The sequence below is a fragment of the Choloepus didactylus genome, chromosome 10, assembly GCF_015220235.1.
Source record: "Choloepus didactylus isolate mChoDid1 chromosome 10, mChoDid1.pri, whole genome shotgun sequence".
Lineage (NCBI taxonomy): Eukaryota > Metazoa > Chordata > Mammalia > Pilosa > Megalonychidae > Choloepus > Choloepus didactylus.
Window position 1 is genome coordinate 88,557,609 of NC_051316.1, and position 22,273 is coordinate 88,579,881.

At 42.7% G+C, this 22,273-nt stretch overlaps 1 protein-coding gene across 3 annotated transcripts in view; it reads left to right on the top strand.

The window, feature by feature from the left end:
- The window catches only part of AK8 (adenylate kinase 8), a 177,572-nt gene that overhangs the window by 7,700 nt on the left and 147,599 nt on the right, over positions 1 to 22,273 (top strand). For 2 of the 3 annotated variants that reach the window (XM_037798289.1, XM_037798288.1), the window contains exons 3-5: positions 2,446 to 2,495; positions 6,087 to 6,200; positions 19,427 to 19,495. In XM_037798289.1, coding sequence (XP_037654217.1) covers positions 2,446 to 2,495; positions 6,087 to 6,200; positions 19,427 to 19,495 — 233 coding nt within the window. Of the gene's footprint in view, positions 1 to 2,445; positions 2,496 to 4,798; positions 4,898 to 6,086; positions 6,201 to 19,426; positions 19,496 to 22,273 lie in introns of those variants that run through there. The other variant, XM_037798290.1, reaches the window with a different exon arrangement.

The window sequence follows — 22,273 nt, forward strand, 5'->3', positions numbered from 1 at the left end:
TCTCACAGTTCCTGCTGCCATGGGGACAGTAAAGAAGGATGAGGCTTGGTTCCTGCTCCTCAGGAGTCAAAAATACCACCAGCTTCTCAGCAGTAGGCTAAAACTTACCAAGGTGGAAGGTAAACAACAGCAAGCCACAAGACCTCAGAGAAGGAAGAGGCAGTGGGGGCTTAGGGTGGGGGCTGGATTGATTGGGATGAGGAGGGCATTTCTGATGGGAAAATGACAAGGGATAAGGTGGAAATGTGGAAGGAACATCTACAAGATGAATGAGGAAGTCGAAGACTTCTTAGATCAAGAGAGAGGACCGGTCAGGAAGTGTTTCTGGGCCTGCCTTGTCCAGGGGGCTGCTCTGCCTCCCACATCCCTCAGTTCACTTACCTCCAGCAGGAGAGGCTTTGGGCTTTGAAGAAGCAAGTTAACTCCGTTATATTTATCAGTGGGTCTTTATGGACCAGATTTGTAGATGTATAGAACTACAGAAAACAACAGAATGTTCTAAAGCATTTAGTTGGGAACACAGAAAAGCCAAGATGTGTCAGTCTAAGAGAACAATTCCCTTGCCAGAGACTGGGGAGAAAGAGTGTCCTAGTTTGCCAATGCTGCAGAATGCAAAACACCAGAGATGGATAGGCTTTTATAAAACGGGGGTTTATTTCGCTACACAGTTACAGTCTTAAGGCCACAAAGCATCCAAGGTAACACCCCAGCAATCGGGTACCTTCACCAGAGAATGGCCAATGGCGTCCAGAAAACCTCTGCTAGTTAGGAAGGCGGCTGGTGTCTGCTCCAAAGCTCCGGCCTCAAAACGGCTTTCTCCCAGGACGTTCCTCTCTAGCAAGCTTGCTCCTCTTCAAAACATCACTCCCAGCTGCACTCCCTCAGTTCCCTCTCTCTGAGTCAGCTCATTTATATAGCTCCACCAATCAAGGCCCGCCCCGAATGAGCGGGGCCACGCCTCCATGGGAACATCTCATCAAAATCATTACCCACAGCTAGGTGGGGCACATTCCAAGCAAATCTAACCAGCACCAAGCGTCTACCCTGCAAGACTACAAAGGCAATGGCATTTGGGGGACACAATACATTCAAACCGGCACAAAGAGGATGGCCAATTCTCTCTCAGTTCTCCTCTAATATAATTATCTTGCTAACTCGTCACTGGGGACCAGGGTCTATCTAGCTTTTCTCAGCAGCATCCAGCACAGAGCCAAGCACAGAACATGTGCTCAGTGAATGTGGAACAAAGAAGTGAATTATGTTGGGCTTTTCCTCCAGATTTTCCCTCAAAATGAGAAAGGAGGTGCCATGAATCTGGGCAAAGATTTATTTAAACCCAAGCAGCCTAGCTGGGTGAAGGTGTGCTGACCATTGACTAGCCAGCCAAAAGGACACTGTCTAGTTCCTTCTCTGTGTCCACCCCAAAACTAAGAAGGACATGCACATGCCACCTTATTTGCGTGGACAAGATTCCCCTCTCAGTGGCCTGGCAGGAATGGACTCTGCATGTAGACTTAGAAACTCAAGTGAGTGGGAGTAGACATCTGTTCATCTGTTCCCTTAGATCAGAGGCCAGGCTAAGAAAGACAGAAGCATATGTCTAGTTTCCCAAGCCTCTGCTTTTGTGACCTTTGGTCCCACTGGCAGGAGGAGAAAGGTGACGTCATCAAAATGGCATTCGGCAAGGAATCGGTGTGGACTGATCTGTCCATATACTCACATCTTGTTTCCTTCGTTTTGAACCAAGTGCACACACCTTTCAGCCACTCTCCTTAAGATAGTGAGTGGTCTTTTCTTTTCCAATCACCTGCACTTACTCAGTATACAGGTGGCTGCTTTAGGAATTCTGCAGGGCCAAGAAAATGTGGGAGCCAAGGCTAGAACACCGAAGCAAGCTGCCAGTTTTTTTCTATTTGCATAGAAATACCCATATTTGAGAACAAAGACTTTTCTATCTTGGGTTTTATAAATCTGGTCCATACAACTCCAGGCTTTTCCCCATTATTTCCCTCTAAAATGATGGGGAGTACAATTTGCTAAATAAAAAGACATAAATAATAAGAAAAAAAGCTTCCAAGGTATATTTACATAAAATACAGCTTTATTTGAGAGAGTGTCCCTGAGACAAAGTCCCTGTTTAAAATGCTTTATGGTGTTTGAAATCTCAATTGTTCTTGATATTTATTAGTTTGGCAAACAAGTTACCATGTCCATGTTCCCTTGGAGATAGAAAAATAAACCATCTCAGTGATCGCTTACCTCTCTAAACACAGAGAATATGTTCTATGGCAAGACCATCTCTGAGCCACTGGGTTACAAATGGCTGTGTCACTTGCAGAAAATGAAATCTGGGGAGGAAAGAAATAAATACACCCAGAGTGCTGCAGGCATGGGAGGCTGCTTTATCACATCAAGTGGTGACATTTAAATCTTTTTATTCCACAGTGCCGAAGATTGTAATATTAGGTCCACCTGCCTCCGGGAAAACAACTATAGTAAGTGTATCATATTTAAGTGTTATAATACTGTAATATCTCATTTATCCTGCAGAGTGGAATGAGACACTGCCATTCCGTGAATTTTCAATTTAACCGAGCCTTTCTCCTTCTTTTCCTTCTCTTCCTTATTTTCTTATTACAAAAGGTACTGTGTGTCCATTGTAGAAAACCTAGAAAATAAAAAGAAACATAAATATAAGTCATCCAGAGGTAAGCATTGTTTTAACAGTTTGGGGCATACTTCCCAAGGTTTTCTCTGTGCCTGTAAGTATACCATCATCCTTGTACACCCATAAATATATCTTTGGGATAAATTTCTAGAAGTAGAGGTGCTGGGTCAAAGAGCATAAACATGTCAAAGACTTTTGTATTGAGTCCTAAGATTAACTCTTAAAAATTTAATTATGAAATATTTCAAACAATCAGAAAAGCATAGGAGCTATATCATAGATGCTCATATACCCACCTTCCGTATTTTACAGAAATTTATGATTTTGGCATATTTTCTTCATTTGTTCTACCTCCAAATTAAAGAAAATATAACTTTAAAGATAAAGTGAACACCCTACTCCACCCTTTTTCCTCCCCAGAGGCAACCACTGTCCTGAAGCTGATGGCTTCATTCCATCTTCATTTTTAATCTTTAAGCTCTGTTTCTTAAAAACTTATGAAAATTTTAATCATCTGAAATGGAACTCTTTCTAACACTGGTTTTGAAAAGCCTGCTTGGCAAGCATCAGTTAACCCTTCCTTGGTGACCAAGTCATGGCTATGAGTACTTGTCACAGGCCTGTATGATGTAGCAGGGCATTTCCCCTAGTTAACTGATACCTTGCCTTATTCTAAAAAGGAATTAAGATGGTTGATCCTTGCGTGAAATAACTTATATCTTCTATGCTTTTAGAATTAGTGTAGCTGTTCTGTTTATCTGTCATCCATCCATTCATCCATCCATCCTTCCTGCTGTCTGTTTCTCTATCTCTGTAGTTTTTCTAGTTTATCCTGTGTCAGGTTACAGCTTTCACTACTATCTGCAGTCAACTCTTCTGAATCCAACTCTTGCTATTTACTGTTAAAAACCAGGGGCTCCCAGACCTGGCAATCATCAGCATTGCCCAGGCTGCTTTGATAAACCCTGGGCTCCATTCCAGAGCTACTGAATCAGAATCTCATGCAGATGGGACCCAGGAAACTGGATTAAAATAGTTTCCCATGTGATTCTGATGTTGGGAACTAGGACGATGGACTCTGCTTTTCAGACGAGCTTATTTGAGCTGTGTTTTAAAGAAAAGTGTTTTTTTTGTTTTTGTTTTTGTTTTTGTTTTTGTTTTTGTTTTGTTTTCTTTCTTTTTACAAGATATGTGACTTCTCTGTTTTCCTGGTCCCATCCTAGTCAGTTCCAGGTGGGTTTCCCATTCTTTCTCCATGATTGCATCAAAGTTCCTGGAGGTTCACCCAGGCCTGGGGATGGGAGACAGGGTGGCGAGTGGGGAGATCTGGTCCTCGGGTGCCATCTCTCCACAACACTGCCACTAAAGGACTCCCTTCCACTTGGCCTTTCTTTCCATGCCTCTCTGGGGCACGCCGGCGCACTGCAGCTTCACTGTTAGGCGAGCAGAGCTTCTGCTTGGGGCTCTCTCTGGCTTGGGCTTCTTTTTAGTAAAAGGATTTTGTCTCTGTGACATTTGATACTCTGCTGAATTTGTAGAATTTGTGAAGGATTTGTGATTCATAGCACCGGAGATCTTTTTTCAAGTCCTAACTTAATTGAGGCAATCAAGTTTGTCCTCTCTGAAGAGGTCAAGTTCTGATAGCTCTTAGGTAGTGTTTTCAGCTACAAGCCTTTTGGTGAATTCACTATCTCTGTCCCTGATCGATGTATGGGAACACACAGAAACTAATTTTACAATGATAAAGTAATATATTGTAAAATCCAAACAGAGATCCATAAAGGGTTTTTCCTGATACTGTTGTTTACATTTCTCAGTACAGGGAACAGAAAGAGTTAAGGTTCACACCTGCCGGGGGAGGTGGAGGGGGAGGGACATGGATGGACCTTCAGAACTATCTGAATGCTGAAAATGACTATCAGCATAATTTGGGGGTTAAGAACATTTTATTAAATTATTATGCTTTAAAATTTATTATTCCTGGGAGAGTATATGTATATATATATATGTAGTAAATGTCAATGAACTAACTATTCAGTTCGCCAGAATACTTTTCTTCTTAATATTTAAGAAAAAAATGAAATTGAATGTGGATTGTGACTCATATTTAGGTCCTGTCCCTATGTTTCCTGTTCTAAATCTTTCTTCAGTTAAAAACTCATGGTCCAAATTCCCAAGAGCTGACTTAAAACTAGTAAAGAAACGGAAAACTCCTCCATCTCATTCTTGGTAAGAAATGAAAATAAAAACAAGATTCTCTTTTTGTTGTTGTTTAATAAATTAGTAAGAGAGACTATCCAATGTCTGGGAAGACATGCATTGCTGGTATGTCTGAAAATAGACAATTTTTTCTTGAAAAAATAATTGTAAATATGAGTGTTAAAAATAGTCACACAAGGTTGATTTTTAAAGTAAAAACAATAAATATTTTAAATTGGGGTGGTGATTACACAGGTATATTTGTCAAAACTCATCTAATTCGATGCTTAAAATGGGTGCATTTGAGAGTATGTGATTTATACTAGATAAAGTTGATTTTAAAAGTAATAAAATGAAAATAATAAAATAAAAAAAAAAAAAAAAAACAACAAAAAAACTCATGGTCCAAAAGGGGGATGCAAAATCAAATGAAATAAAGTTTCAGTGGTTCAGAGATTTCAAATGGAGTTGAGAGATCACTGGTGGACATTCTTATGCACTATATAGATAACACCTTTTAGGTTTTAATGTCCCAGTAGTCTGGACCCTTGAAGACAATTGTATAACAATGTAGATTACAAGGGATGACAGTGTGATTGTGAAAACCTTGTGGATTGCACTCCTTTTATCTAGTGTATGAATGGGTGAGTAGAAAAATCGAGACAAAAACTAAATGAAAAACAGGGTGGGATGGGGGGATGGTTTGGGTGTTCTTTTTTACTTTTATTTTTTATTCTTATTCATATTCTTTCTGGTGTAAGGAAAATGTTCAAAAATAGATTGGGGTGATGAATGCATAACTATATGATGGTATTGTGAACAATTGATTGTATACCATGGATGACTGTATGGTATGTGAATGTATTTCAATAAAATGGAATTTAATTTTAAAAAAAATGAGGTCCAAAGAGCTTGAAAAGACGTGTCAAGGACAGCTAAAAGCATAGCCCATTTGAAAGTTTTTCACTTCCATTTAGGGATCAATGACTGGTTGAAGAAGAGATGGTAGACAAGCAGAATTCTTGGGTTGGGAGGTATTTTATGGGTATGTCTTAGTTGGTATCCTCTCTCCAGCCAGAATTAATTATGCCTTTCCCAACATGGCCAACCTTTTCTAGTGGAATATGGAAGGACTTGGCATTTTGATGTAGTTCTCTTAGTGTATTTATTGCATTTATTGCTTTGACTAAAGTTTTCTTTTCCTCCTTCCTTTCTCCAGGCAATGTGGCTTTGCAAACATCTGAACAGTAATCTTCTCACCATGGAGAACCTGATAGAAAAAGAATTTTCCCATCTGGCTAGTGAAGCAAAGAATCATTATCAGAAATTCAAGGTAGGACTGACCTCTGGGGGACAGAATGACAGAGCTCCTAAGGCCTGCTCTCCCTTCACCTGCTCCACTTTGGCTAGTTTCCATTTCCTTTTAGACTAAGTGAAAGGAAACTCTGGGGTTAAAAATGAGGCAGGATCTGATGGGAGGAAGGAGAGAATTCTTAAAGAAGGCCCATATACTGGTGGGTAGCGACGTGAGGTTTTTTTCGGGGGAAGGGTCATTAAATAGAGTGAGGGAGACTGCTTCATATTGGTGTGGCAGCTCAGACAGGCTTACTCCTTTTCTTCTTAGGGTCAGCAAAGTGGGTGGGAGCAGGGAGAGGGTCTCCATTCCAAAGATGGTGTACCTGGTGACCTGGGCTTGAGCTGGGTCATAAGTTTAGATAGCAGCCATCCAGGCCATGGATAGACTCCACATGTGCTGTACCTTAAGAGGCATTTCACTTCTATGGCCACAGACACCCTGTGGAACAGTGGCCGCCCTCCTCCTCCAGGCAGTCTCCCATCCACTCTGCCTCTCTCACACTCTTCTGGGGTGGAACATCCCATGAAGACTGAATGTTTTGTTTATGAAATCCACAAACCCTCTGTTTGAAAACATTTTTTTCAAAGTGAAATATAGGGCTTGATCACATTGTTTCTCTTTACTACAAAGAGAAACCAAAATATTTCTTCAAAATTCCTTTTGGAGCATAAGCAGAGATGTGCCCTTTTAGGCTTTCTTCACTGAGACCAGCTTTCTCTTGTTGGGGGAAGTAGCTGAGAACCCTGCTGATGCTCCTGTGTTTTGAGCACTGGCGATGGGCTTGGTGTTTTCCAAGTCTTCCCTTCTCACCTTGCAACCTCAATGCATGGCATATGCCCCATTTTACCAACCAATGAGAAAATCAGGGCCTGTTGAGGTTAAGTAATTGTCTAGGGCCAGGCCTGGATTAAGCAGTTAATACCCTAAGCATAGCCCTTCCACTGCTTAAAATGAAGAGTGTGTGTCCAGAGCAGGAATCAGCTGATGAATTAAATGCTAGCCAGCCCCAGCCCCCTGTGTTTACACTCAAAGGAAGCAAAACTTTCACACCATGAGATGGAAACAACTGATGTCTGACGACATCTTCAAAGCAAACTTTTTAACTTTAGTTACTCGCCAAGCCAAAGGGGAAAAAAAAACATTATTTAACAATGCAGATTAAAGTTGAACATGGCCAATAAAGACAGTTACAAAAAATTTGACTGAAGTGGCATGTGGCAGTGAAAGATTAAGGGCATGACCTCTGGGGGGGTCGGGAAACTCTGTGGTGCCCCCTTCCCTGGTGCCCTAAACAAGTGCTTATTTTGTGTAATGGTTAGTTCAGGGCTGCCCAGGCTCCTACAGCAAGTGGAGGTGAGAACTCTGGGTCTCCCACCAGCTCTCTGTGCATCTGGGTCAGGTGTCCAGGGGGTGGGGTGGGGTGGGGGAGTGGGAGCAGCTCTGGTGAGGGGTGCGGAAAGAGGGCACGGAGAGGTCAGGGAGCATGACCTGGCTGTGAGGGCTCCTTAGGAGTGAGGGCAATTCTCCGAGGTGAGAGGTGCAACGCAGGCAGATCCCACCCCCACCCCCAAATTGTTTGTCACAAGGACTTGATAGAAAAGAAGGAAAGTGTCATTGAGCAAGGTCAGCCACTCCCATGGGGAATCAATTCAAAAACTGCTTAACCAAGTGGACTTCTGTCCCCATATTCCCTGGCTAGGACTCTCAGGCCTTGAAGAAGCCCCGCTCAGCCCCCACCCTGCCCCCACAGACTTGCAGTCATAGCTTGGGAGGCCACCATCTTTTGGGTGGGGAGCATGGTTTTGGAAAGAAAGTGGTTATCTCCTTTTTGCAGAAGATAAGCTTTTAACGGTGGGGGAAGCAAGCTTATTTCTAGGATAAAGGCGCTTTTATTAGGTTCATAAAATTCAGTGTAGAGGCGGGAGTTTAAGGTAATTCCTCCAGGGTTTCATTACGCTAATTATCAACATATTTCAGACCACATCCAAGTGCTTTCAAGGGTGTCCTGTTGGGGTTCCTTGACTCAGAAACGTGGGTGGAGGGAAGATGAAAGACCAGGACGTCAGGCCTAATCAAGGAGTAAAAGGTTCTGAAGAGCTGAAATGGGTGTGCATCAGGGCTCAACTGTACGTTCCCTTGTCTACAGATGGCTGCCTGCCAGGAGAGGACTCTCATTAAATGTCGTCTTTAAATCTTCTGGTGATTTGGAGTCTTTATGGCTGTTTTTTTCAAGTAGCGATAATACTTTCAAATACCTAACTTTCTCCTGCTAATCTTGGCTTTGCCCTCCTAAGCAGAGTCCTCTTATGTTGCTGGTGTTAATGACGGCATCTCCATTTTAGGCATTTCCAAATGCTTTCCAAAATATTTCCTAATCACCTGCTATGTGCCAAGCACTATTCTGCAGTGATATGGCAGATCCAAAGACGAATTCCTTCTCCTTGCCCCTGTGAACTTTCAGCCCAGTGGGGGAGACTGACTAACAGAAAACTAAGCACAAACCAGGCTGTGGTTTGGTGGCTTGGTTGACTAATTCATTCAGTAATTCTCTGAGCACTCCCTTGAGTCCCAGAGGCTGGCTGTGGGCTGGGAAGGGAGTACAGGCTACAGGATTTAGGGGCTCTGTGGAGCTGTAATTACAGCGTAACTGTGATGTTCCACAACATGGAAGAGCCAGGAATCAGGCAAAGTGCCACAAAACCCACATGAGCAAGGTGCCTTTGAGGTTGCTGGGAGTTCAAAGTGGCCAGGGATTGGAGACAGCTTTTAACTGGTTTTTAATGTTTATTATGAAAAAGGGTAAAGATATTCAGAAGTGGAGAGAATAATATAATGAACTCGCATGTACCCATTTCCTGACTTCAACAAGTATCAACTTGGGGTCCATCTTGCTTCATGTATACCCCGACTTGGCTCCCCCTGCTCCAGGTTATTTAAAGCAAACCCATAGAGCATTTAATTTCATTCAAAGATGTTTTAGTTTCTAACTCCAAAGGATAAAGAGCCATAGCTCTTCTTGGAGAGTGTCAGAGACCCATGGTGATGGGGAAAGCAACCAAAAGGAATGTCCAAAGTGATGCCAGTCCTCATCCCAAACACCGACGATACTGTTTACCAAACGGTTCACTGTAGCTCCCACCTTTGCTTCTCACCACGGTGACTTTGGCACCTTTCTCCTCAAACCCTTTCCCCACCAAAATGTCTCTCCTTGGACCCCAGCCAAAGGCCCCCTCTGCCCCCTTTTCCTCCTCTTTATTAAGGTAATTGAATCTGTCTATTTTACCAAATCTTTTTCCTTCATCTATTTTCTCTGGCCCCATCTCTAAGAGGACCATCAGATTCACCATCACAAACACCAAAAGGCTCCCATGAGGGAGGCCCTGGGGGGTGAGGTAGGGCAGCAAGGCTGGGATTGGTGGGGCCAGCCAGGAGCCCAGGGTGCAAAACTTAAGGAAGGACCCACTCTAAGGCACCCATCATTGCATTTGCATGAGCCTTAAATTTCATCCCCTAGGGCCTTGCTTACCTAACTTTAGTCCTGCAGGGAGTTTGGGAAATTAGAGAGGAGCCAAGCCAGAGTTCTATTAGGAGGAGATAGGAGAGGCTGGAGCACTGGTTTATAATCCCATGGGAGGTGATAAGAAGGTGAAGAGATTCCATGGTAAAAAGGATGATTTTCTTTGGCAGGAGCTAAATGTGATTGCTTTAGGGTGTTTCAGATTTATGGCCATTTACTTATTCTATTAAAAAACAAGAACAACGTGGAATATGACTCCCGGGGAGGAATGTAGACCTGGCATCGTGGGACGGAGAACATCTTCTTGACCAAAAGGGGGATGTGAAAGGAAATGAAATAAGCTTCAGTGGCAGAGAGATTCCAAAAGGAGCCGAGAGGTCACTCTGGTGGGCACTCTTACGCACACTTTAGACAACCCTTTTTAGGTTCTAAAGAATTGGGGTAGCTGGTGGTGGATACCTGAAACTATCAAACTACAACCCAGAACCCATGAATCTCGAAGACAGTTGTATAAAAATGTAGCTTATGAGGGGTGACAATGGGATTGGGGAAGCCATAAGGACCACACTCCACTTTGTCTAGTTTATGGATGGATGAGTAGAAAAATAGGGGAAGGAAACAAACAAACAAAGGTACCCAGTGTTCTTTTTTACTTCAATTGCTCTTTTTCACTCTAATTATTATTCTTGTTATTTTTGTGTGTGTGCTAATGAAGGTGTCATGGATTGATTTAGGTGATGAATGTACAACTATGTAATGGTACTGTAAACAATCAAAAGTACAATTTGTTTTGTATGACTGCGTGGTATGTGAATATATCTCAATAAAATGAAGATTAAAAAAAAAAAAACAAGAACAAAACCTTTATTATGTGTTCTAGTTTGCTAATGCTGCTGGAAAGCAAAACACCAGAAATGGATTGGCTTTTATAAAAGGGGGCTTATTTGGTTACACAGTTACAGTCTTAAGGCCATAAAGTGTCCAAGGTAACACATCAGCAATTGGGTACCTTCACTGGAAGATGGCCAATGGCATCTGGAAAACCTCTGTTAGCTCAGAAGGCACGTGGCTGGCATCTGCTCCAAAGTTCTGGTTTCAAAATGGCTTTCTCCCAGGATGTTCCTCTCTAGGCCACAGCTCCTCAGTAATGTCACTCTTAGTTGCTCTTGGGGTGTTTGTCCTCTCTTAGCTTCTCTGGAGCAAGAGTCTGCTTTCAACAGCCATCTTCAAACTGTCTCTCATCTGCAGCTACTCTCTCAGCTTCTGTGCATTCTTCAAAGTGTCCCTCTTGGCTGTAGCTCCTCTTCAAAATGTCACTGACAGCTGCACTGAGTTCCTTCTGTTTGTCAGCTCATTTATATGGCTCCAGTGATTAATTCAGACCCACCCTGAATGGGCAGGCCAACACCTCTATGGAAATTATCCCATCAGAGCCATCACCCACAGTTGGGTGGGGCACATCTCCATGGAAACACTCAGAGAATTACAATCTAATTAATACTGATAGGTCTGCCCACACAAGATTACGTCAAAGATAATGGTGTTTGGGCGGACATAATACATTCAAACTGGCACATTATGAAAATCCTGGCAAGAAGAAAATGTATTTGCAAAGTTGAAACTGCCAAGTCCAGAGGTTCTCAACCTTAGCAGTATATGACAGTCACCTGGCCATCTTAAAAAATTATCCATGCCTGAGTCCCAACAACGCATTTAGTCCAAATCTCTGTGAGTAGAGAAGAGCCAAGCAACAGAATTTAAAAATGCTCCACAGGGAATTCTAACTTCTGCCAGTTGAGAACCACTAATTTAGTTCCCATCCACCACTCCCCTTTTTCTCACAGCAATTATTATTTTTAAACACAATTATTGCTAAATCAAGGTTTCTTTGGAATACAGCTGTTGCAATAGAGCAGAACAGCCTGTGTTTGTTGAATGAATAAATGGCCCAAGTTTTAAAGGCTGGTAGGACAAGAAGGAACCTTTCCCAAGGCTGTGTTCTTCCTAACTTCAGTTCCCATTCTGTTTACAAATAAAACTGTGATATAACCTTATGTACGCAAGTCCCCCAGCTGTCCTGCATTACCATTTTCTTTATTCTCCAAATAAAAGAACTTTTGCCCTCATCCTGCATCTGTCTACACACAGAAAATTAGTCCCCTCTTGAATATTTCTGAGAACTTCTGGGAGTTGCCCACCAGCTCTTGCTTCTAGTCCTGTTGGATTGTTCTTGTCACTTCTGGCCATTCCATCTTCATCCTGCCTTGCTGCTCTTGTTTCCTGGAGGCTGCTCTGAGACAAAGAATGGAATTAGCCCTCAAGGTCCCTTGTTCCCTTAGACAACCACTCACCCAAGGCAGTGGTATGTAACAAGCCTTTTACATTTTGGAGTAGTGGAGGGTAATTACAGCACAAGATGAAAATGGCTAAACCTGAGGATCAACCATTCTGGCTCCTTTTAAAGTTCATTGGCCATTCCCCATTACAGGGCCACTCTTACAGGACACCTGCTTCTGTGGTCTGGACACCACGTTGTGGGGTTTGCTCTCTCCCTCCCCTTACCACCCCTCTCCTCTCCCCCCAAATCTCCTGTCTCTCCATTCCAGACTGTGTCTGGACCCTGCCTTTCATGAGTCAGTCTATGCCATCTACTCAGCCTGCTTGGTAACTACAAGAAGCAGCAGAAGCTTTGAAATTAGACTTGTCTTTAAAGGATTTTCTGATCAGTTTTTAGATGAACTCAAGTCAAGTACTCAGCTTCTCAACTACTGGGTTCTGTTAAGAGCCCTTTAGGGTGGTGGGGATGGAAGTTGAACAGAGCAGGGGGTCCCAACTGTCCCCTTCCCCACATTACTCTCAAAGTTCATAACTATAAATAAAAATTCCCATGTCTTCTGAACAAGTGTCACCCACCAAAGTGACACAAGGGTCCCTGAAAGTGGGGCTCAGGTGATGACATGATGCTTTCAGCTGAGCTCGTTTAATCCTTGGGCCACCCTGTTATCCGGATGAGGAACCTGAGGCTTGGAGAAGTTAAGTGACATTCCCAAGGGCAGAGCCAGGATTTGAACCCCCACACTGACTGCCTCTGAGTGGCTAATCAACTGCATCCTTCAAAGGGAGGGGTGACACATCTAAGGGTTAAAAGATTGGCCATTCTGCCACGTGGGCACCAGGAAGCCACTGAAGCCAAAATTGGGAGCTGGAAGGAGCAGAGAGAAAGGTCAAAATCTGGAGCATATGTAGCTGATCCTTTCAGGGTGAGGAAACAGGTGGGATGTTGCTTTGCCACCAAGCAGAAAGACAAGGGACCAGGGGTTTGGCCCCTGAGCTGAGGCTCCTCTGAGATGAGGAGTGGCTTTATCAGGCCCCCTCAGTTTGTCCCCATTCTCCTCAAAAAGGAGGGGGGCTCAGGGTGGAAAGCATCACAGAGCTATGGAAGAGGGAGCCTGATTCCTGCAAAGACAGTTTGGCAGGGCTTCGAGAAGAGGCCCCCTGGAAGCCCCCAGCTGCTGGCATGACACATCAAAGCCATCGTTAAGACAGCACAGTGGTGAGGAGCTGTGGGCAGTACCCGGGAGGGGCCTGTCCTCACCATGCGCCCTTCAATTTCCATGTTCTTTGACTAGCTTTCAGCCCCCTGTGTCCCCAGTACCTGTTTGAAACGCTGCCTTCTGAATGGGTGTTGTCAGGGAGGGGAGATGAATCAGGGGAATGATGAAGCACTGCATTAGCTCCAAACAAGAGTGAACACCGCTCTGCCCTGTGTGAAGAGGGGCCAGAAGGAGACAATAGGGAATAGGAGGAGATGGGATGGGAGGGGAAGAGGCTGGGAAAGTTTCCCAGGATACCTGGGAGAAAACGGGCACTGGCAGAAAGACACCCTCCTTCTCCAGCAACTTTTCCCCATTTGGGATAGGGCTTTTGGGTGCTTGGATTTGCTGAAGCCAGTGGGTCTCCAAGTGTGGTCCCAGGACCAGCAGCAGCATCTCCTGAGAACTTGGTAGAAATGCAAATTCTTGGCCTCATCCCAGACCCACTGAATCAGAAACCCTGGAGGTAGAGACCAGCAATCTGTGTTTTAACAAGCTCTCCTGGGATTCTGATGAACCCTCAAGTTAAGAACCACTGGTTTAAGAAATGGGGAGGGGGTAAATGTATTATAAGGACACAGAGGTGTCTCAGGAGATGTTGAAACCACGGACTGGATGCTGGCTTGACTCCTTCTTATCCCTCTTGCTTTGTTAGAAGGATCAGACTCAGTTGTGGAAATTGGGATATTGGTTCTGGCCAAAGAAAGTTCAGAAGAGAGAAAGCAGAGGGAAGGCCATTTTAGCTTCCTACCCATGCACACCCCCCACCCATGTCTATTTGTTATTCCCAAGCCTGGCTGAGAGTGTAATGCTTAAGAGACAAGGCTATGACTAGACATGCCAGAGTTTAAATCCTGATTCTGTTCCTCCCTGGTTGTTTAACTCTGGGGAAGTGACTTAACCTCTCTGAGGCTCAGTTTCCTCATTTGTAGCAAGGGGATAAAAGTAGTACAGATTGTACATACATTGTTGTAAAAATCCAATAATTTAGTGCTTGGAGCAGTGCCTGGCACATAGTATATGCTCAGCAAACGTTAGCCATTGTTATTACTACTTGTTGAATGAATTGAGGAATATGAAATTTTACTAATTCATCAGTTAGCAAGGGCTTCCTATATCCTTGGCACTCTTCTGAGACAGTGGTGTGCTGGTAAATATGTAACAACCAGCCCTCTGGGAGGAAAAGCTCTGAATTGTTGCATTTACCCAGTTCTATGGTATCACTACTCTCACTATAGCCAATTTCAAGCTACTATCATGATGTCACAAAATGTGGAGCTGGGAAGAGCCTGTGCAAGCCGGTTCCCACACACCACCTGTTGGGGGTGCAAAGGTTATTAGGACCCTGTCCTTTTCCTCAGTGAACTCTCACCTTACTGGGGAGATGGGCACGTGGACAGGCCCTTGTAATGCAGTGTGGTTAATGTAGTAACGGAGTTCCGCATTGAGGATTATGGAAGTACAGGGAGACAGGGTCTGTGGGCCCTAGATTTCACCTTTGATGGAGGAAAAAGAGCAATGTAGCATCTACCATATCCATCAGGGTTCTGGCAGGAAAGTGCTGGCCCACACAAAGTGGTCACAGGAGAGAGTTTAATGAAAGGACAATTACAGAATTGTAGACAGAATTAAGGCACCCAACTGTTCCGGTTTGCCAATGCTGCTGTTATGCAAAATACCAGAAATGGATTGGCTTTTATAAAAGGGGCTTATTTGGTCACAAGTTACAGTCCTAGGGCCATAAAAGTGTCCAAAATAAGGCATTAACAAGAAGATACCTTTACTGAAGGAAGGCCAATGGCGTCGAGAACACCTCTTTCAGCTAGGAAGGCACGTGATTGGCATTTGCTGTTCCTTTGCTCCCAGGTTGTGTTTCAAAATGGCTCTCTCCAAAATGTCTCTGGGCTTATCTCTCTTAGCCTCTTCAGCTCCTGTATATCTAACTGTCTGGGGGTCCTCTCTTAGTTTCTCTGCATCAGACTCTGGGCTAGCATCTCCAAATGTCTCCCAAACATCTCTCCAAAAGTCTCTTTCAGCTGCTCTGGGGGCGTTTTGTCTTCTCTTAGCTTCTCTGAAGCAAACTCTGAGCTAGCATCTTGAAGTGTCAGCAAGTGTCTCTCCAGAAGTCTCTCTTAGCTGCTCTGTGTGTGAGCTCTCTTTAAAGGACTCCAGTAAACTAATGAAGACCTACCCTGAATGGGCAGGTTCAAATCTCCATGGAAACATTCAATCAAGAGGTCACACCCTAGGAGGAGCTAAGATGGCGGCATAGAGCAGAGTGGAAGACTGTTAGTCCTCCTGGAACAATTCATAAATGACCAAAAAACTAGTAAATAACCTGGAATAACTGCAGGGAGACAAACATGACTGTCCACTCATCACACACCAACCTGAATTGGGAGGAATGCCCGAGATCGCAGCATAAAATCTGTAAGTAAAAACTGCAGACCCGTGAGGAGAGCCCCTCCCTCATGGAAACCTCGTGGTGCTAGACAGCAGCACTCTCTGAACAAGTGAGTGTACCTCAGCCCAGCTCCAACTGGGGTTTTAATGTTAGCTGCTCGATACAGACAGTGAATCCCCAACAAGCAGACAGAGGCTTTTGATGATGACTGACCTTGGGAGAGGAGGGGGACGTATCTGTCTCAGGACGGGGAGCCCAGAGGATCAGGTGCTATCTCTGGCTGAAGGGTGAATCTGGGGGCTTTCTGTCCCTTTCTCTCTCTCTCAACCTGGGTGGCTCAGTGGAGAAAGCCTCAGCCATTTTCAGCCTGCAGCACTTTGCAGTAGAGAAAGCCTCACCCATGTTAAAATTGCAGCACTCTGACCAGCAGAGTCAGAGAAACAAAGAACTTATTGATATACAAATGACCTTTCTGGCGGGGGGCATAGCTTCCCAAGAGGAAAGGGAGGGGCCCAGCTCCACTGCCTGCCTTACATTCAGAACCAGACCCTAAAGCCTGGGGGAGGAGAGCCGCGGGCCACACCCCCTTACACCAGCCCGTGACAGGCTGACAGGCGCATCTGCTGGGCAGAAAAGCACAGGGTGTGTCAATCCTCTAAGAAAAACCATCAGGGAAACCAGATACTGAATATTTCCTCCTTCTGTGACCTGAGCCTTTACTCATCTGGGAAAACCTGATTGGGGTGGTCTAGGAGGTCAGATGCCTAGACAACAGAAAACTACAACCTACACTAAGAAAAACGAAGTTATGGCCCAGTCAAAGGAACAAACCTACACTTCACCTAAGATACAGGAATTTAAACAACTAATGCTAAATCAATTCAAAAAGTTTAGAGAAGATATTGCAAAAGAGAAAAGTGTTTTCTGTAAAGAAAACACTGGGCATACATAAGGCAGAAATCGAAAGTTCAAAAAAACAACCAGCAGAGTCTATGGAAATGAAAGACACAACACAAGAGATGAAAGACACAATGGAAGCATACAACAGCAGATCTCAAGAGGCAGAAGAAAACACTTAGGAACTGGAGAACAAAACACCTGAAAGCCTACATGCAAAGGGCAGATGGAGAAAAGAATGAAAAAATATGAGCAACATCTCCGGGAATTTACAGACGAAACAAAATTCAAGAATGTACATATCATTGATGTCCCAGAAGGAGAAGAGAAGGGAAAAGGGGCAGAAGCAATAATAGAGGAAATTATCAATGAAAATTTCCCATCTCTTATGAAAGACATAAAATTACAGATCCAAGGAGCGCAGCATATCCAAACAGAATAGATCTGAATGGGCCTACACCAAGACACTTAATAATCAGATTATCAAACATCAAAGACAAAGAGAGAATCCTGAAAGCAGCAAGAGAAAAGCGATCCATTACATACAAAGGAAGTTTAATAAGACTATGTGTAGATCTCTCAGCAGAAACCATGGAGGCAAGAAGGAAGTGGTGTGATATATTTAAGATACTGAAAGAGAAAAACCGCCAACCAAGAATCCTATATCCAGCAAAACTGTCCTTCAAATATGAGGGAGAGCTCAAAATATTTTCTGACAAACAGACAATGAGAGACATTGTGAACAAGACACCTGCCCTACAGGAAATACTAAAGGGAGCACTACGGAGTGATAGAAGACAGGAGTGAGAGGTTTGGAACACAATTTTGGGAGATGGTAGCACAGCAATGTAAGTACACTGAACAAAGATAACTATGAATATGGTTGAGAGAGGAAAGTTGGGAGCATGTGAGACACCGGAAGAAAGAAGGAAAGATAAAGACTGGAACTCTGTAACTCGGTGAAATCTGGAGTTTTCCACAATTGTGATAAAATGTACAAATACATTCTTTCATGAGGGAGAACAAGCAAATGTCAACCTTGCAATGTGTTAAAAATGGGGAGGCATTGGGGAAGGGATGCAATCAACATAAACTAGAGACTGTAACTAACAGAATCATTGTATTATGCTTCCTTTAATATGACAAAGGCGATATACCAAGATAAATGCAGATAAGGGGGGGGATAGGGGAGGCATGTGAGACACTTGATATTGGTGGTGTTGTCTGACTCTTTATTCTACTTTGATTTAAAGTTATCTTTCCTTTTGCTGCTTCCCTAGCTGTCATTTTTTTTTCCTTTCTTTTTTCTTTTTCTTTTGCCTCTCTTATGAAAGACGTAAGAGTAGTGGTGAAGGTGGTGAACACAAAAATATGTGGCTATATAGGGAACCATCAATTGTTTACTTAGGATGAAATGTATGGCATGTGAACAAAACCATCTTAAAAAAAAAGGGTTGATGATGAAACCTTGAGGGCAATATATTGAGTGAAATAAGCCAGACACGTAAGGACAAATATTGCAGGGTCTTACTGATAGGAACTAATTATAATGTGTAAACTCATAGACATGAAATATAAGGTACCAAGATATAGGACGAGGCTAAAGAATGGGGAGTGGTTGCTTAGTATGAGCAGAATGTTCATCTAGGATGAACTTAAATGTTTGGAAATGAACAGAGGTGTCGGTTGCAAGATGTAAGAGTGACTAACAGTGCTGAATGGTGTGTGAATGAGGTGGAAAGGGGAAGCTCAGAGTCATATATGTCACCAGAAGGAAAGATGGAGGTCAAAAGATGGGAATGTATAAAACTGAATCCTATGGTGGGCAATGTCCATGATTAACTGTACAAATATTAGAAATCTCTTCCATGAACCAGAACAAATGTATGACAATACAACTAGAAGTTAACAATAGAGGGGCATATACGGAAAAAATATATACCTATTTCAAACTATATACTACAGTTAGTAGTATTTCAACATTCTTTCATAAACAGTAACAAATGTACTATACTAATACTACGAGTCAACAATTGAGGGGGGGTGGTTAGGGCTATGGGAAGATTCGAGTTTTCCTTTTTTTTTCTTTTCATCTTTCGCTTTATTTCTCATCTGGAGTAATGAAAAGTTTCTAAAAATTGAACAAAAATTAAGTGTGGCGATGGATGCACAGCTGTATGAGGGTACCGGGGGCAACTGATTGTACACTGTGGATCTTTGGATAATTGTATGGTATGTGAAAAATCTCAATAAAAATTAAAAAAAAAAAAAGAGGTCACACCCTAATCAGAAAGATAAATAAATCTGCCCCCACAAGACTGCATTAAAGAATATGGCTTTTGGGGGCACATAATATATAAACCAGCACATCAACCCAGCCAGGGTTCCTATGAGCAGCAGTGCTGAGGGCTGGGGCTCGGGAAACCCTGGCGTTATTCAGGGTGGGGGACAGAATTCTGGGCAAAGGATACAGGATAAGCAGGGACATGGATGCAGGAAAAGGTTTTGAGGGTGACACAGGTGGGTGAGGGGAGACCATCAAAGAGGCAGCTGGTGGAGTATAAAGCTCAAGGAAAATAGGGGACAGAGGAGGCTGGAGTGAGGATGGAGGCCAATTGGGTGGTGCTGGGCTTTATAGAAGCCTTGGAGGGTTAGTCAGGGACTCCAAGAAAATTTATGTTGACACAGCCTGTCGGTTTTTCGTTTTAGCCTAACTGGCCAGTTGTATGTCCTTTTGAGCTCCAAAGTACAAGTTCAGGCCCTTATTTTGTATATGTTGTGTTTCTTTTAGAAAGTTCCCAGCACGTTGCTGGTCAGACTGATACATGAACGCCTGAAGGACGAAGACTACATCAAGCGGGTAAGAACTCTTGTGTGGAGTCAGCTTGGGGGTTCCCAGAGATGGGGGCTCTGTTAACAGGATAAAGGGAAGGCTGAGGGTGGCCTGTGTTAATCTCCTGGAACAGATATGACCAGAGATATGCGAGGAAAACTTCCTTCGCAGAGAAAGGTAAAAACAGCCAGACAGGAATTCGGTGAAGATCAGTCTGTGGACCCTGGCATTCACTGTTGATGGAGGAAAAGGAGCAACGTTGGAATGTGCCATACCTGGTTCTAGCAGGAAAGAGCTGGCCCACTCAAAGGGAGCACGGGAGAGTGTTTAATGAAAGGACAATTACAGAAGTGCGAACAGAATTAAGGGAACCAAGAAGCGAGGGTGAAGTGCACAGGGACTAGCATTAGCAGGGAGCTCTATGTTCCTGGACCTGTGAAGGGACAGAGAACAGAGTGGACTAGACTCGTGGGAGCCCCAGGGCACAGGCTACCATAGTAAGTGGAAGAATAAATCACCTCCAAATGGTGGCAGGGCAGAGAGAGAACTGTGGTTACACCAAGCTCTCTCTTCCCACCCTTTGATCTCCTGCCAGGGCCCCCTCTGGCCAGACACAATGAAGCCAGAGACGAAGGGAAGCAATCCATTGAGGTCAGCCTCCTGGGGCATGAAGGATGGTGGAGAAAGACAGGGAGGGATCTGGAGGATAATTGGAGGACAATGAGCAAAAGTGCCATCTACTGAGCTCTGATGGGCGCCATGTGAGGACTTCTATGCTCTGACTTGTTGGATCCTCATGGGAACCTTTTTCGGTTGCCATTATTACTCCTCCATTTTACAGAAGAGGAAACTGAGGATTGAGTGTGTGGTATGCAAATATTTTCTCCCAGTCTGTAGTTTGTCTTTTCCTCCTCTTAACAGTGTTTTTCACAGAGCATAAGTTTTTAATTTTTATGAAGTCCAGTTTATCCACTTTTTTCTTTAATGGATCGTGCCTTTGGAGTCATGTCTAATCCCAGATCCCAAAGCCTTTCCTGTTTTCTTCCAAACATTTTATGGTCTTATGTTTTATATTAGACTATGATTTATTTTTGTAAATTTTTGTACATGGTGTGAGATTTAGGTCAAAGTTCATTTGTTTACATATGGATGTCCAGTTGTTTCAATACCATTTCTGGAAAAAGCTATTGAATTGCATTTGCACCTTTTAAAAAAAATCAATTGCCATACTTGTTGTGGATCTATTTTCTGGATGCTCTAGTCTGTTTCATTGATCCATCCCTTTGCCAATATCACACTGTCTTGATTACTGTAGCTTTATAATCTTAAATTCTTAATCTTAAAACTTTATTTTGCCGAAATTGTTTTGGCTATTCTAGTTACTTTGTCTTTCCATATAAATTTTAAAATTAACTTGTCTATATCTACAAAAAACAATTCTGCTGGAATTTTGGTTGGAATTACATTAAATTTATAGATGAATGTGTGGAGAATTGACTTCTTTACCATGTTGAGTCTTCCAATCCACAAACACACCATATCTCTCCATTTATTTAGATCTTTTTAAAATTTCTTTCCATCAGTGTTTTTTTTTTTTTTTTTTAGCATACAGATTTTTTGTTAGAATTATACCTAAATAGTTCGTTTCTTTGGAGTTATTATAACTTGTATTTTTAAAATTTGGGGTTCTAATTGCTCATTACTAGTGTATAGGAATATGACTTTTTTTAAAATCTTTTTTTATTAAGATTTATTCACATACCATACAGTCATCCAAAGTATATAATTGATCACATTATCATAATATAGTTGTTCATTCATCACCCTGATCTCTATATATTTTTAACATTTTCCTTGAACCAGAAAAAAGTGAATGAATAAAAAATAAGAGTAAAAAAAAACACACCCAAATTGCCCCCCCACCCTATTTTTCCTTTAGTTTTTTTTGCCCCCGTTTTTCTACTTATCCCTCCATATACTGGATAAAGGGAGGTGTGATCCACAAGGCTTTCACAATCACATTGTCACCCCTTGTAAGCAACATTGTTATACAATCGTCTTCAGGAGTCAAGGTTACTGGGTTGTAGTTTGAGAGTTTCAGGTATTTACTACTAGCTGTTCTAATTCATTAAAACCTAAAAAGAGTTATCTATATTGTGCATAAGAGTGCCCACCAGAGTGACCTCTCTGCTCCATTTGGAATCTCTCAGCCACTGAATATTTCATTTCATTTCATTTCACATCCCCCTTTTGGTCAAGAAGATGTTCTCCATCCCACGATGCTGGGTCAAGATTCCTCCCCGGGAGTCATAAGGAATATGACTTTTGTGTGTTGACCCTCTGTTTTGTGACCTTGCTAAACTTATTTATTAGTTCAAGGAGGGTTTTTTGTGGGTTTTTTTAGTAGATTGCTTGGGATTTTTTACATAGGCAGTCATGTCATCTGCAAACAGGGACTGACTTATTATTTTTTTTTTTTTTCTAATTTGTATGTCTATTCTTTCATTTTCTGGCTAGAATTTCCAGTATGATGTTGAATAGCAGTAGCAAGAATGGACATCCTTGCCTTGTTGCCTGTCTCAGAGGGAAAACATTCAGTCTTTAACCGTTAATTATAATGCTAGTTATGGTTTTGTTTGTGTGTTTGTTTTGTAGAAAGTTCCCACTAATTCTTAGATTGTTGAAAGATTTTTTTCCTTTAATGCATGAATGTTGAATTTTGTCAAATGCTCTTTGTGTGTTATTCTAGTTTGCTAATGCTGCAGAATGCAAAACACCAGAGATGGATAGGCTTTTATAAAACGG